General features: G+C 34.1%; 1 protein-coding gene across 9 annotated transcripts in view; it reads right to left on the bottom strand.

Moving 5' to 3' along the window:
• Positions 1-15,506, bottom strand: part of PDE1A (phosphodiesterase 1A) — a 479,731-nt gene that overhangs the window by 125,702 nt on the left and 338,523 nt on the right. For all 9 annotated transcript variants that reach the window (XM_081580991.1, XM_081580995.1, XM_081580992.1 and 6 more), the window contains one exon: positions 4,802-4,915. In XM_081580991.1, coding sequence (XP_081437117.1) covers positions 4,802-4,915 — 114 coding nt within the window. The remainder of the gene's footprint in view (positions 1-4,801; positions 4,916-15,506) is intronic.

Genomic DNA, 15,506 nt, shown 5'->3' with positions numbered 1-15,506 from the left:
AAAGAAGTTAAGTCACTTTCTTAACTCTTAAGAAAAGAGTATTGAGTGGAGCATCCCGACTTTGAACAACCCACTCTTTCTGAATTTGGAGTTTGTAATCAAAGTGGTAATTGTAAGACTTAGATTGATTCACATTAAGAAAATAAAGTTATAAATTGTGTTGTGTGTGTGTGCTAAGTCACTTCAGTCATGCCCGACTCTTTGTAACCATGGACTGTAACCTGCCAGGCTCCTCTGTCCATGGGATTCTCTAGGCAAGAATACTGGAATGGGTTGCCATGTCCTCCTCAAACTGTATTACAGGGCAGTATTAATAAGCATAATTTCCATCATTTAAAGTGTAGCTCCCAGTCAGCTGCCTACCCTCATGAATAGCAATTTATGAGGTCAAGGATGCTACTTTTCCTGGCAATATCCAAATCTAAATAAGGACAATCAAAGAGAAGCTTTTTGTAGGTCACATGTTGCTGGATTTTAACTGTGCAGCTTTGAAAAACAAAAGCCTCTAGTGATACATCTGAAAGCAGGACTCATAAAATGCTGGTATTTGCATTTGAAAGTGTTTTGTAAAAAAACCAACAGTCATATTCATTAGGGAATTGTGCTATAATCCCTGAAAGTCAGAATTCTAATTCTACAAGAAATTGTTTTTTAGTTTTTCTACTCAAATCATATTTCAAGAGAGATTTTGTGCTTTGATTTATCTTCTTAACTGAAATCCTGCAGTTGTTAAAGCTTAGTGGGAAAAGGTATGTATGTATGTATGTGTGTGTATAGGGGGGATTTAAACCAATTCATAATTTCTGTTCTATGCTGCTTTATCATGTTTTAATCTTTTTTTGTGATACAGCCCCCTCCAAATGCCTCTCTTGAATACTCACTGAAAGATTTTTTTTTTCTAGAAAGAGAATTTTCTAATAAAAAATCTCAGAAGTCATCAGTATTTTTAAAGTTTAAAAGAAACTAAATGCTTATTCAATTATCTCTGTTTTACTAGTATCCCTAAGGCAAATGCAGTTTTAAAAATTATATACACATGGCAACAAAAAGTATCCTCAGCTTGCTGCTGTGTCTTACTAAGTGAAAGTGAAAGTTACTCAGTCATGTCTGACTCTTTGAACCCCATGGACTATACAGCACATGGAATTCTCCAGGCAAGAATACTGGAGTGGGTAGTCATTTCCTCCTCCCGGGAATCTTCCCAACCCAGGGATTGAACCCAGGTCTCCAACACTGCAGGTGGATTCTTTACCAGCTGAGCCACAAGGGAAGCCCCAAAATACTGGAGTGGTTAGCCTATCCTTTCTCCAGGGCATCTTCCTGACCAGAAATCAAACCAGGGTCCCCTGCAGAGCAGGCAGATTCTTTACCAAATGAGCTATCAGGGAAGCCCTGTGTCTTACTAAGTCTATAGGAAATCAAACCATATCAAGTATTTTTTCTCTAAAATTTCTTGAGCTGATATTTTAATCATCAAACTAGTTGTAGAAGATACATACAAAGTAATGTTGGGTCAAAGCAGAAGCACGATGACAAATAGTTAACCACATATTCTCCAGGGGAAAAAAAAATCCTGATTTGTATCATTTGCCAATTTTTATAGTACAAATACTCTACCTATAGGCAATTTCAAGCAAACGATGTTGAAGGCAGAATTGAGAAAAGATGTAACCACAGTCAACAAACCAATGGGCCTGACAATCCTGACAGCTTGTGAGCTTTCATCAAAACCTCCAGAAAGTCTCTAAAATCACCTTTTTGTCAGATGTGAATAAAAGGATGCAGATGTGAATAAAAGAATTCAGCCTTTAGAGTCAGGCTGCCAAGACCTAACTCCACTTTTTAAATTATCCTCTGTGTTATCTTCATAAGCCATCTAACTTTCCTGCAACTCTCATTGCTCATATGTAAAATGGTAACAATATAAGTTTTATCTCATTAGAATTCCTATGATTATTCAATGAAATAGTACAATAAAGTGCTTAGAAGAGTTCTTGGCATACAGCTATAATAATAGGCCATTAGTAATAAATGTTAGGGACTACTTTTCTAGAATTTACAATCTAACTATCAGAATGTTTTACACATTGTCATCTAAATCTTTCAGGGTGCATTGAAAACTATCCTGCTTGATAACAGTACTCCGAGAGGAGCCAGTTAATAGAGGGAAGAGCACTAAGAAAGATGTCATACCCTACTTACTAGCCCCATACCTTACTTACTTACCTTTGGCAAACCAGTTTACTTCAGGAGCTTTGGTTCTTTCATTAGTAAAATACAGAAAGTAATGATTACCCTGCCAACTACACAGGACTGTGGTGAGACTACTATCAGTTAATGAAACTAAGAACTCTTGGGAGATGGTACATACATGGGATGTTATTATTAATCCAATTTAAAATTCATGATGCCGTTGAGGCATTAAAATAAAAGAGTGAGAAGTTTTGTGTCATTTGAGTAAACATTTGGAAATAATGTGTTTTAAGAGCTGGGATGTTTGTAAAGATGAAAAAAACCCACATTTGTATCCTGAAGCAGGGAAGCATTTTTTTCTTCCCACAAAAGAGCAAGTTTCAAATGAAAAGGAACTATACTTTGAAATATAACATATGTTTAAATGAATTAAGGATCCTGAGGAGCTAAGTTAAAAATATCTATGAAATCATAATTTTCTAGGAATGGAAATATAACGGAAAAATTAATAAATAAAGCACATAATATTCTGTCAAAACGGATAGCATTATGTCATTACAAGATGAATAGTGTAAATTTCCAAATAATTATTAAAGGCAAAATTTCATAAGTTTTATAAATAAGCATAAAAAATGAAATGTCCAGGGCAGATTGAAGAAATTTTAAATAAAGTTCAGTCAATTTATAAACAAGAAAGAGCACACACAAAAATGAAGGCAAGGAAATTATAGGAAAAATACTTGATTTTTTAAAAAATTTACACATTTAATCTCTGTTCATGTATAAGAATCATATACATTTATGTACATTCAGTGAAAGTTAACTGAAAATCATTCTAAAAGTGTGCCTATGATTTTTTCTCTTGATTTATGACTTCACACTGTGCTTTAACAGAGGAGTTCTGTTCTAGAGAAAAAGAATCACTGTGTAGCCTGGTCTTCACCACACCCTTTCCTATCAGTTACCGGTAAAAATTCTTACGGCCTAAAATTTAAATGTTGGAATATGATATGGGAAGATCAAGTTTCTTTGTTGAGGGGAAAAATCAACATGAAAGTTATAAATAGTATGTTATCTTCTGTGAGAGCCAGAGGGAAAATATGAAATAAAAATTTGTAAGAAATCACTGAAAATATTCATAAGAAATTTATGAGTTACGGAACTTGAGTAGACTAGGAAACAGGTGGATAAAGACTTTCATAAGGTACCATTTTATATTGTTTTGATTTTTGATTTGTGAATTTATTATCTACTAAATAACATTATTGTATGTGTGTGTATAAGTCCAGTACACCTCAATCTCACGTCTGATTTAACACTTCTCACCTGCCCCACGCTCAGGCCTGACAAGGCAGAGACACCTGCAGAGGAGACAAGTGTGATGGATTCATCCTCCATGTTTGGTCCCCTGTCCCACTCACTGTGCAGCTTCTCCTTGTTCAGAATTGTGGTGGGGAAGACAGGGGTCAAAGGTTCTTACAAGACTGGTGGGTTTGTTGTCATCTGTGTGACAAACACCCAAATGCTGGTTACTTTTTCTCTCCTGAGGAGCTTTTGTGCTTCCTTCAGAGACAACACCCTACACCAACTGGGTACCTTATTCTTTGACATTTATGCTGAGTTTTTGATTTCTACTCTGTCTTCTATATCAACAATCACCCCACGAAGTCTGTTTTCCACCCTCTGAAATCCGAATCTGTTGGACAACGCCTTCAAAAGATCTCTCCTCCACCTGCCTCTTGACTTTGAAAATCTCAGTACCTTTTCTGTGCTAACGTCTGGAAGTACATGTCTCTCTCTAAACAAGATCCCTCTACAGTTCTCCTTTAGGCCAAGGTTTCTTAACCTCTATGGTATTAACATTTGGGGCTAGATAATTCTTTGTTGTGGGGGATTTTCCTGTGCATTTTATGATGTTTAGTGGCACCCTTGGCTTCTACCTGTTATAACAGTAGCTAGCTCCCATCAGCCAAACCAAAAGTGTCTCCAGAAATTGCCCAATTACCCCTTGAAAGCAAATGGCCTGATTGAGAGCCATAGGACTAAGGTAACAATCCTCTTCAAACGAATTCCCATTTCCAAATCTCCTTACCACTCTGGTATTAATAATTATCAGGCTGGATGATGGAGTTTAGGTGATTATCAAATACACATGGGGAACTGCCACTTGGCAAGCCCTTACACAGTCTGATAGACACCTCTCATGATAATATATGGACACGTGACACCCATTTTCTCAGAAGTAACTCTGAAATCTCGAGATAATAGGGAAACTCTTACATCAGTGAAAATCAGTGTAAGCCTACATCTATCTCTGACATTTAAAACTCTGGGCCTAAGGACTGTGAGAGCAAGGGGAGAGGAGATTTTAATTTGTTTATTACTTTATTGATTGACTGTTTTGTATTATTCAAGCATTTAGATTAAAATGTGTATTTTTTAAAAGAAAGAATCATAGTTCTTAACACAGCTACATCAAGAAGAACATTTTAAGTTTTAATAAGATTTTGATTTTGGTTTCTTAGCCAAGATATGAAAGCAGGGTCAAGAAAAAGGAGGGGAAGGAGACAAGCAAAAAAGTTAAAAGGGTAAGGAGGTTAAAACTTACCTTGTTTCATCAATATAAACTGCTTCCAACACAGACGCTGCATATTCAATATTCTTCTTTAAGTCGACGATGTTAACATCACCTTTTTCCAGCTGTTTCACTAAGCATCTTAGTCTATTTCAAAAAGTAGCCAAAAAAAGAAAAAGAAAGACATTTATCATGACTATAAGGAAAAGAGTCAATACTAAATATACAAATTGGGTTCAACTTTAAACTTATCTTTCTAGGTTATTAAATAGCAATATTTCCAGGTATATTTGAGGTATAATTAAGATCAATCTTTATCACTTAAACAACTATTAGAAATTATATTCACATCTCAATAATATTAGAGCTATAGGTTGCAGGTTTATGTAACATATTTCAAACATAGTTTTTCTGAAAATTCAAACAATATAGGTATTTTCATAAAAGTATTCCTAATACTAGAATTTATTCTATGGCTGTTGTGCTTCTTCAGAGTTGGCACTAAGAAATACTTAACAGGTACTCTTCTGACCACTATTGTGTCAATTATTCACTGTTTATAGCAGTAGAAACAAAAATAAAAGGCAAAAGATTCAAGAAAATATAATTAAGATGAGAAAAAATATATATATATATACAAGCTTAGTGTTTTTATTACGATGATTTTTCAGTTGAGGCAAAACTACAAAATGTTTTCTCGTGTTTTTGCCCATAGAATCATGTATAACAACTGTTTGAGAAATTTTAAAGCATTTCTGGATTTCTGACTCAGAAACTGTGATGTAATTAATACTGTTGTTTTAAGTCACTACATTTTGGAATAATTTTTTTAGGCAGAAATAGATACCTCAGGTAGTGAAATAGTACAAATTACCTCAATAATTTTCTAACACTTTTAGAAATTTCTATGCATTATCTATAAACCAAGTGTTTCTAAAGATACTTCCTTTTCCTAAAAAGAAAAAGAAAACATGTTCTTTAGTCACTATACACTATAAATAAGCATTGCGAATACAATTCACCCATTTTCCTGTCAGCAGGCAGAATTTAATTCCTTGAGAAAAGGTATTTCAGAGAGAATGGAATACATCTACTTTTAGGCACTGCCTTATTTCAGATTCTCTGAAAACTTACTTTGGTGATTTCCAATACCAGGGTTTAGGGTATCAAGACAAGTTAAAAATTTCAGCAATGGTATTTTACATTTCTTCATCCATAAGAAATTTCTCCATGGAAAAGAGCCATACCTAGCTTAAAACTTCTTATTCAGGCAGCTACAATTACTTTTTCTATCACATACTTTTGTATGATAAAATATTAGCAGACAACAGCATTGCAAAATAAATTCCATGTGTCGATAAATATCTTATTTGTCCAGAGTCAGCAAAGCAAAACAAAATAAAAATCAATGACTAAAACAGGTTACTTAGAAGGGAAAAATTAAGCCTGGCTCTGAGGCTTGTGTAAAATACTGAATATGATAATAATGGAGCAACACATAGAGTTTTAGGGGGTTTTTGTAATTCTATAATCCAAACACATTGTACTTAGTAAAATTTCCTTTTATGTAGAAAGTAAAAGAAAGAGCTACATACTTTGAAACAGCCTAAAAATATACCACTCATGTATCCTTAGCACTTTAGGGATAAGAGGGAGCTGCCTCACCTGAAAAAGCCTAAAAATTCTAGCTAATGTCATAAATAATGCTAAATGACTGAATGCTTCCCTTCCAAAATCAGGAACAAGGCTCTACTCTCACCACAGATATTCATAATTGCACTGGATCTTTCGGCCAAAGCTACAAGGCAAGAATAAAAGGTATTCATATTGGAAAGAAAGAAATAAAACTGTCTTTGTTCACAGACAATGTGATTGTCTAAAGTAGCAAATCTGATGAAATATACCAAAGAGTTACTAAAAGTGATAAAATGTAATAAATGATTTTAACAAGTTTACAATATAAAAAGATACAAAAATCAATATCATGCTATACAATAATAATGAACAATTTGAAATTAAAATATAAAACAATACTATTTACAATAGTTCTGAAAATGTAAAATTCCTAGCTGTAAATCTGACAAAGCATGCGCAAGCCCTATACACTGAAAACTATAGAATATCACTGAAAGGGAAAACGGTAGATCTAAATAAATGGAAAAACTACACCCATGCTTATGGATTGAAAGACTCAATATTGTTTTCATGTCATTTCTCCAAAAATTTATTTATAGATTCAATGTAACCCCAGTAAATATCCCAGCAGGCTCTCTTGTTATTGTATATATTGACATGTTGATTCTGAAATTCACATTGAATCAAGGAGCTGGAATAGTCAAATTTAACAAAAAGAACAAAGTTGGGGAATTTACACTACTTCAAGACATAAGCCTTCAAGACATTCTAAATAAAGCTACAGTAGTCAGTACAGTATAAATGGCACAATACACTGCATTATTAGCACCAAGATAATACAATAGACATATCAATAGATTTATAAAGTTAAAAATAGACCCACAAATATATAGTTAATTTATTTTGGGAAAAGATGCAAAGATAATTTAGAGGAAAAAGGATAACTTTCACAACAAGTTATGCTGGATAATTAGAAATATCCATGTGTAAAAGGAACTTTGTTCCATACCAGTATCACAGATCTAAATGTATATCCTAAAACTATAAACGTAGAAGAAAACATAGGAGAAAATCTTTGTGATCTTGGGTAAGCCAAAGATGTCTTACATACAACACTTGCAATGAAATAATAAGTTGAATTTCACCAATATTAAGAACTTCCAGCCACAGACTGGGAGAAAATATTTGTACATCATATATCTGATAAAGGATTTTCAGAAAACATGTTAAAAACTTGCAAACCTCAATAAAAAGATAAATAATCCAATACAAAATCTGCTAATGATTTTTTTGTATCACCAAAAATGATATATTCATGGCAAACATGAAAAGATGCTCAAAATCAGTAGTCACCAGAAAAATTCAAATTAAAACAATAATTAAATATAATCAAATACTCATTAGAATGATTAAAATAACTGATCATACAAAATACTGGCAAAAATGTGAAGCAATTTAAATTACCACACACAGCTTCTGGGAATGTAAATAAGTACAATCAATTTGGAAAACAATTGCCCAAAAAGTTAAACATGTATCTATCATATGACTCAACTGTTCTATTCTTTGGTGGAGAGAAGAATAAATATACGTCCTTACAAATACTTGGACATAAATGTTCATAGCAGCTTTATTTGTAATAGACCCAAACCGGAAGCAACCGAAATGTTCATCCACAAGTAAAGGGAAAACAAACTGGGCCATATCCATCCAAAGAAGTTCTACTTAGCAATATAATGAATGAACTGTTGATACACACAATGACGTGACTGAATAATGACTATGCTGAGTGAGACAGGTTACATGCATACTGTATGATTCAATTTGTATAAAATTTTTAAATGCAATCTATTCTTATTGAGACAGGAAGCAAATCAGAGGTTGCCTGGGAATTAGGAGGTAAAGATCAAGGAAGAGAGGAAAGGAAAGATTACAAAGGAGCTGGAGGAAATTTTGATGGTAATGGAAATGTTAACTTTCTTGATTGTAGTGATAGTTTCATAGGTGCATACATATGTTCATACTTATCAAATTATAAATTATAAAATGAAATATGTAATCTGAGATAGAAAATGGACATATGCAAAATAGATGCTTCTGTTACATATCTTTACTTTTAAACAATTCCTTAAAATACTTAAATTTTTAATATATAATATCAAAAACATGGAAAAACTCTAAAGCAGCATTAAACTGTTAATGATTTTTCTTCAAAAAGAAAGGCACTAATCTTTGATAATTCATAAGACTTTTAAAATCAGCCTGAATATTATGACTGAACAGGTTTTGATGTTTTTAGCTTTTTGGTGGGACTACTTACTTCCTCATCATATAAGGATCAGAACACTTAAAAGAAGACAGCAATGAAAATAGAAACCATCTTTGAAAATAATTGATTAGATCTGTGATCCAATCAAGCAGTCACAGAAGAAAAGCAATTTCTACTTTTGAACAAAGAGTACTGAGCTGTAGAAAATGATTTGAATATTTTTATTCAAATATGGAACTGCCACTTTCCAAATGAAAAAATATGCAATGTAAAATGATGTAGTTTTCAGAATCAAGTACTTCATATACTCTAAACTTAGCTTCTAAGATATTGCTATAAAATCCTATCTTGCAAAAGAACCACTTACATAATAAGGATATTATACTGAAAAATCCCATGTCTATGCATGTCTTCATTAATTCTAGGATAAAAATGCCCAGGATATCTCTAATGCTGTAAAGCATGAGTGATGTGTATGTTAATAATTTTAACTTAAAAGAGAATTGAAAATAATCATACTTCTATCAATGTCCCTATTTTTTACATAATTGAAATACAAAAGAGAGAAGGATATGGTTGTAAGAATGCCATACTAAGAAGCAGAAGAGGTAATGCTAAAGGAATATCTATAGTGATATAAACATTAACATTAAAATATGGCCACACACAGGAGTGCACAGACATACAAATTGGGACTGCCAGAACTAGAAGCTGCTATGTCATTTTCAGTAAGTCCTGCTTGCCTCTAATTCTAACATGATTAAAAAATGATGATAAGAAGACATTAAATAATGAAGCGTTCTTGTCTATTCTGCAGGTCAATGCTTAGGAAATTAAATTCTAACCTTAGTCGAAAAAGCAAGGCTTATAAATTGCAAGTCTTTTTAAGATACTTGTTTTTCCCCACAAAAGCCAATGTTATAGTTATAAAGTCCCTTGATATCTTTACTTTATAGAATAAATAACTCCCAAAACAATTGGTATCATTGAAAAAATGGGAACAATTGTATGGCAAACATTATTGGCCTTTAAAATATATTTACATTCTACATTTAAAGAAGTAAAATGAACCCACTGAAGTGGAGAACATAGAATGGAAAAATGAATTTTTAAGTGCAAAGAAATATATAATTATTCTTCCTTTTCTTCCAAATCACATTTTGGGTTAACTATTTATCACTTTACTTCAAGAGAGTACTTTTTATTATAGAAATGGGCACTGCATAGTTCCCAACATTTTGAAGTATTCCTTTTAAGTACAGAGATACAAACACTTGAATAGTTAGAAGTGCTTTCAAGATCAATTTTGTTCCTCCTTAGAGGCAAAGAGTCGGACACGACTGAGTGACTTCACTTTCCACTTTCATGCATTGGAGAAGGAAATGGCAACCCACTCCAGTGTTCTTGCCTGGAGAATCCCAGGGACGGGGGAGCCTGATGGGCTGCCGTCTATGGGGTCGCACAGAGTTGGACATGACCGAAGTGACACAGCAGCAGCAGCAGAGGCAAAGAACAATAAGACCATATTAACTTTAAAGGGAGAACCAATCATTTATACCTGGTTACTGTCACACCTCTGAAATACTACAGGCTGTATCAACTCAAGTATTTTCTTTAAAAAAATTACATACTTAAATAACTATGTATAGTAAATACATATGTAAATACATACATATTTAAAATATATTTAAATATTTGACTATATAAAAACATATTTTAAACATATTTGTAAAAACATAAAATATTTGTAAACTCCACTTTTTATATAATAAATATATTAAGTAGATAAATATAAGTATATTTATATTATATATATATTTAAATCTATTTAAATATAATAAGGATGACACCACCCTTATGGCAGAAAGTGAAGAAGAACTAAGGAGCCTCTTGATGAAAGTGAAAGAGGAGAGTGAAAAAGTTGGCTTAAAGCTCAACGTTCAGAAAACTAAGATCATGGCATCTGGTCCCATCACTTCATGGGAAATAGATGGGGAAACAGTGGAAACAGTGTCAGACTTTATTTTTTGGGGCTCCAAAATCACTGCTGATGGTGATTGCAGCTATGAAATTAAAAGACGCTTACTCCTTGGAAGGAAGGTTATGGCCAACCTAGATAGCATATTGAAAAGCAGAGACATTACTTTGCCAACAAAAGTCCATCTAGTTAAGGCTATGGTTTTTCCAGTGGTCATGTATGGATGTGAGAGTTGGATGGTGAAGAAAGCTGAGCACCGCAGAATTGATGCTTTTGAACTGTGGTGTTGGAGAAGACTCTTGAGAGTCCCTTGGACTGCAAGGAGATCCAATCAATCCATCCTAAAAGAGATCAATCCTGGGTGTTCATTGGAAGGACTGATGTTGAAGCTGAAACTCCAATACTTTGGCCACCTCATGCGAAGGGTTAACTCATTAGAAAAGACCCTAATGCTGGGTAGGATTGGGGGCAGGAGGAGAAGGGGACGACAGAGGATGAGATGGTTGGATGGCATCACCAACTCGATGGACATGGGTTTGGGTAGACTCCGGGAGTTGGTGAGGGACAGAGAGGCCTGGCGTGCTGCAATTCATGGGGTCGCAAAGAGTCGGACACGACTGAGCGACTGAACTGAACTGAAATGAAATCTATTTGTTCTGATGAAGAAAAAGTAGTGACTCTCACCTACTACTAAGTATTTATTTAAACCAGGGAAGAGAGGTTAGGGATAGGGTGCACACATAGCAGACCCACTGAAGGGCAGTTTAGCATTTTACATCATTCTCTTGGACCTTGGAAAACACATGCTTAGCACTGAGCTCAGGTGGCCCCTCTGTGTTAAGTGTCTTTCACTTGCCCCTCCAGATCCATCCACTGGGCTCTGGCCTGCTCCTTGTCCTGACAGGCAGAATGCAGAGACCTCAGCAGACTTTGGATCTGGATTCAGGAAACAGGGGGAAGGGAGGCATGAAGGCCCTGTTATTCTTCTCTCCCTCCTGGAGAGACCTCCTGACAGAAGGTCATTTGTCAAACAATCCTCTCCAGAGTCCCCTCTCAATCTCTCTCTCTTTCTCTTTCCAAGTATAACACATCCCTGGAGCCTAATGTTATCAGCCCAGAGGTATTGCATTATCCTGGTAGTTCCCTACATGGGTATAACAACTTTAAATATTCTCTTTATTACTTACTCCTCAAATTACCTGTTTTTACTGTATCAATCTTTTTTACCTAATTTCTACCACACTCCCTACAGCACCATCCTTTCATACCAGAGACTTTCAATATAATTCTACTGTATGTTGGAAAAACTGTAGAGCTTTAAAGTCAGTGGGGGCTCACTCAACTTGCATTCACTTTTTCCTGGTATTCCTGGAGAGAAGCAACGCCCTAGATGGAAACCTACTTCCAGTTTTCTGTAGTGATCAGCTTTAGAGTGCGCTCTGCCCATGGAAACTGCACATAATGCTGAGGACCAGATGCTTCATAGGAGATGCAGGAGAACCGTGGGACTACACTGGCCACCCTCACACAGGAGGAGCCTGATTCTGGAAAGGAGTGTTTATGGGCATTGGCTGGTGCTAGCTGGGTCAGAGAATGTGTGATATCATTTTTTTAATTTAAAGGAAAGAAATAGACAAAAGAAGAACTGTGGTTTGCAGTGGAGCCTGATGGACTAAAAAATGCCTTTATTACTATTCACTCCTGAAACATCACTAACATAACATAAACAGACTGAAAACATAAAAGAGGTACAAGGAGAAAGAAGAGAAGATAATACAGCAAAGAAAACCTTACAATACAGTTTCTGGAAAAACAGTGAAATACAGTAACTGACTCAGCAGATACCAAGAAAGACAAGCAAAGCAAAGAGCTTTTGATGGGTGATCACTGAGAGAAGCAAGATGATTGATGTCCACAGAAGCTTAGAATAGCTGAGGAAATAGGGATAGCAAAGATCTTGTAATCCAAGGATCTGTCTTTATGCTCAAAATAAAATGGTGAAAATCTTTTCACAGCTTCGATTCCTTTCTTCATCCCAAGTAGCAGGAGATAATCCTTACCTACTCCTGTAGCAAACCTGGAAAACAGCCAAGATTGCCAGATTGGAAACAGGGAAATTAAATAAAAGTCAGCATACTGAGTGATGCTTTCACTCAGGTTCCTTTCTTCCACCTATGTACAGAATGGAGATTATGAGATTAACCACAGGAGAGACTGAAAAGCCCCAGAGAAATAAAATTTTGGAAACAAAAGTTTGTACTTGTTCACCCTCCACCTTTCAGTGGAGCCCAGAAGGTGACAAGCACCACCTATGACAAAGAGATTCTAATCATTTTTCAGACACATTCTTCAATATTAATGGCCTGTTGTCAATGAGTAAGCCTTGAAGAAAAACCTCAAACATGAAAGACATTGATATATCTAAATAAAATAAACTTAGAGGAAACAGAAAAAATATCGAGACAAAAGGAAAACAAAAAAATCCCAATCAAAAACTGACCACATGAGATGTTACTTCATCCCTGTTAGAATGGCTATCATAAAAAAGACAACAAATAATAAACGTTGGCAAGAATGTGGAGAAAGCGAACCCTAGTTCACTGATTATGGGAATATAATTGGTACAGCTACTATGGAAAAGAATATGGAGGTTTCTGGCTATTTATCTGAATAAAATGAAAACACAAATTTGAAAACATATATACACACCAATGTTTTTCACAGCATTATTTATAATAGCCAAGATATGAAAGTAAGTTAAGTATCTATTAACAGATGAATGGAAAAAGAAAATGTGGTGTATATATATATATAAACACACACACACACATATATATATATATATATATAATGGAATATTACTCAGCCATGAAAAAGAATGATTTTTTTGTCATTTGCAACAACATGAATAAACCTGTAGGGTATTATGTTTAGTGAAATAAGTTGAACAGAGAATGACAAACACTGTTTCACTTATATGTGGAATCTAAAAAATAAATGAATGAATATAACAAAACACAAACAGACTTGTCAATAGAGAGAACAATCTATTTGATAATAACTTTAGATGGTGTATAATCTATAAAATTATTGAATCACAGTGTGGTATACCTGGAACTAATATAACATTGTAAATCAACTATACTACATTTTACAAAAACTGAGAAAAGTAAGTGATTTATCCATGAGAGAACATGCTGTGACTTTTTAAAAATAGAATAAATGGTGATGAAAAAGCTCTTAGAAATTGAAACTGATGATTTACATTAAAATGTCAACAGAAGAGGTAGAGGATAATGTCTAATAACCCATAAAGTACACATAAAGACAGTAAAATGAATAATAGAATAATAATGATAAGAAAATTAGAATGGTTTTGGAGATCTAATATCTAGTTACCAAAATTCTAGACACCAGGAATGGAGGAAATTCTCAAAAAAAGGACAATTTCTAGAACTAAAAATTTCCATTTTGTAAGGGCCCAACTAACCATTAGGATCAGTTTAATGAGTATCCAAACTCAGAGTCATAAAGGACCTTGCTTTAGGAGAATCTCCCCCTGATGCTTGGTTTAGCACTTTACTGTCACTATTCTGAAATTCTTAATCATTTTTGAAGAAGTCCCACACTTTTAACTTGCACTGGGCCCTGTATATTATGTAGCTGGTCCTGGGGTCAACCTGCAATTCTATACTCAGTAAAACTATCAATCAAGTTTGAAGAAAGAATAAAGGCATTTTCATATATTCAATGACTATAAAAATTTGACTTTCTATGCATTCTATTTCAGGAAGCAACTGGGAGATGCATTTGACCAAAACAAGAAGATAGCAGGAACTTTAATACAGAGAAGTGAAAAAGAGAAGCCTCCAAAAGAGATATGTGTGCATCCTAGGAATTAACTAGTCCAGATTGAGGTAGGAGTACAGAAGAAAGGAAGTAGGAGGGAAGTCTCTGGGGGTAAAAATGGAACTGATGAACAAAGAAACTGATGGGATGTTTGGAACTTTGTTCTGACAGATCAGTTGAGCATAAAATTATAAAAATACACTGCTTATGAAATCAAGAAGAAAGAAAAAAATTATACGATATAAGTCATTTGATTGACTGTTTGATTGAGAAGTGAATAATATTTACAAACCACACTGCTATAAACAGCAGTGATTTTAAAACAAAATAAGATATAATAAAACTCTTTTGAGAAGATGAGGCTAGGGAAGTTGAAATTAATATACAATAGAAATTTCCTCTATTAACATTACAGATGTCAGTTGGTAAAGTCTGAAATTGATAAATCAAAAAATAGTAAAGGCATATTATTTGGAAATATGCTAAAGAAAAAATAGCTAAAATGTACTAAATCATTGAGATTATTTAATTCTAGGAAATTGACTGCTGTTTTTTGATAATAATAAAAAGTTTTAATGAAATAATCCCCTATTAAAGTATAACATCTGATATATCGTTCACAAAATAATAATTGCTCACATTTAACTTAGAAATCAAGTTCATTACTCAGTACTTTTGGAATCACAGACCACGACAAATTTAAATGACTGAAAAATAGCAAGATGTCAAAATTCATCCTGAATTGCAAGCAAAGACTTAAAAGGGTACAATTAACAAAATATTTCAATCATGATTTGGTGCTTATGTTGAAGCCCAGTTCTAGCCTCTTTTAGACACACAGTGAAGCCAAAGGAAAGAAAATAATGCATAATAATTAAATATACGCCTGCTCATCACATGTTTTAGGCTCATGGACTAAACTGACCGAAAACAGGCACATACATTTCATATTTGAGGCAGACACAGAAAAGGAAATATGTGAAAAACAGAAAGAGAAATATGGGGAA

Source organism: Giraffa tippelskirchi, chromosome 3 (genome assembly GCF_054371585.1).
Source record: "Giraffa tippelskirchi isolate mGirTip1 chromosome 3, T2T-mGirTip1v1.2.pri, whole genome shotgun sequence".
In the NCBI taxonomy this organism is placed as follows: Eukaryota; Metazoa; Chordata; class Mammalia; order Artiodactyla; family Giraffidae; genus Giraffa; species Giraffa tippelskirchi.
Note: the sequence above shows the minus strand (reverse complement) of the source record. Positions and strands in the feature narration are given on the sequence as shown.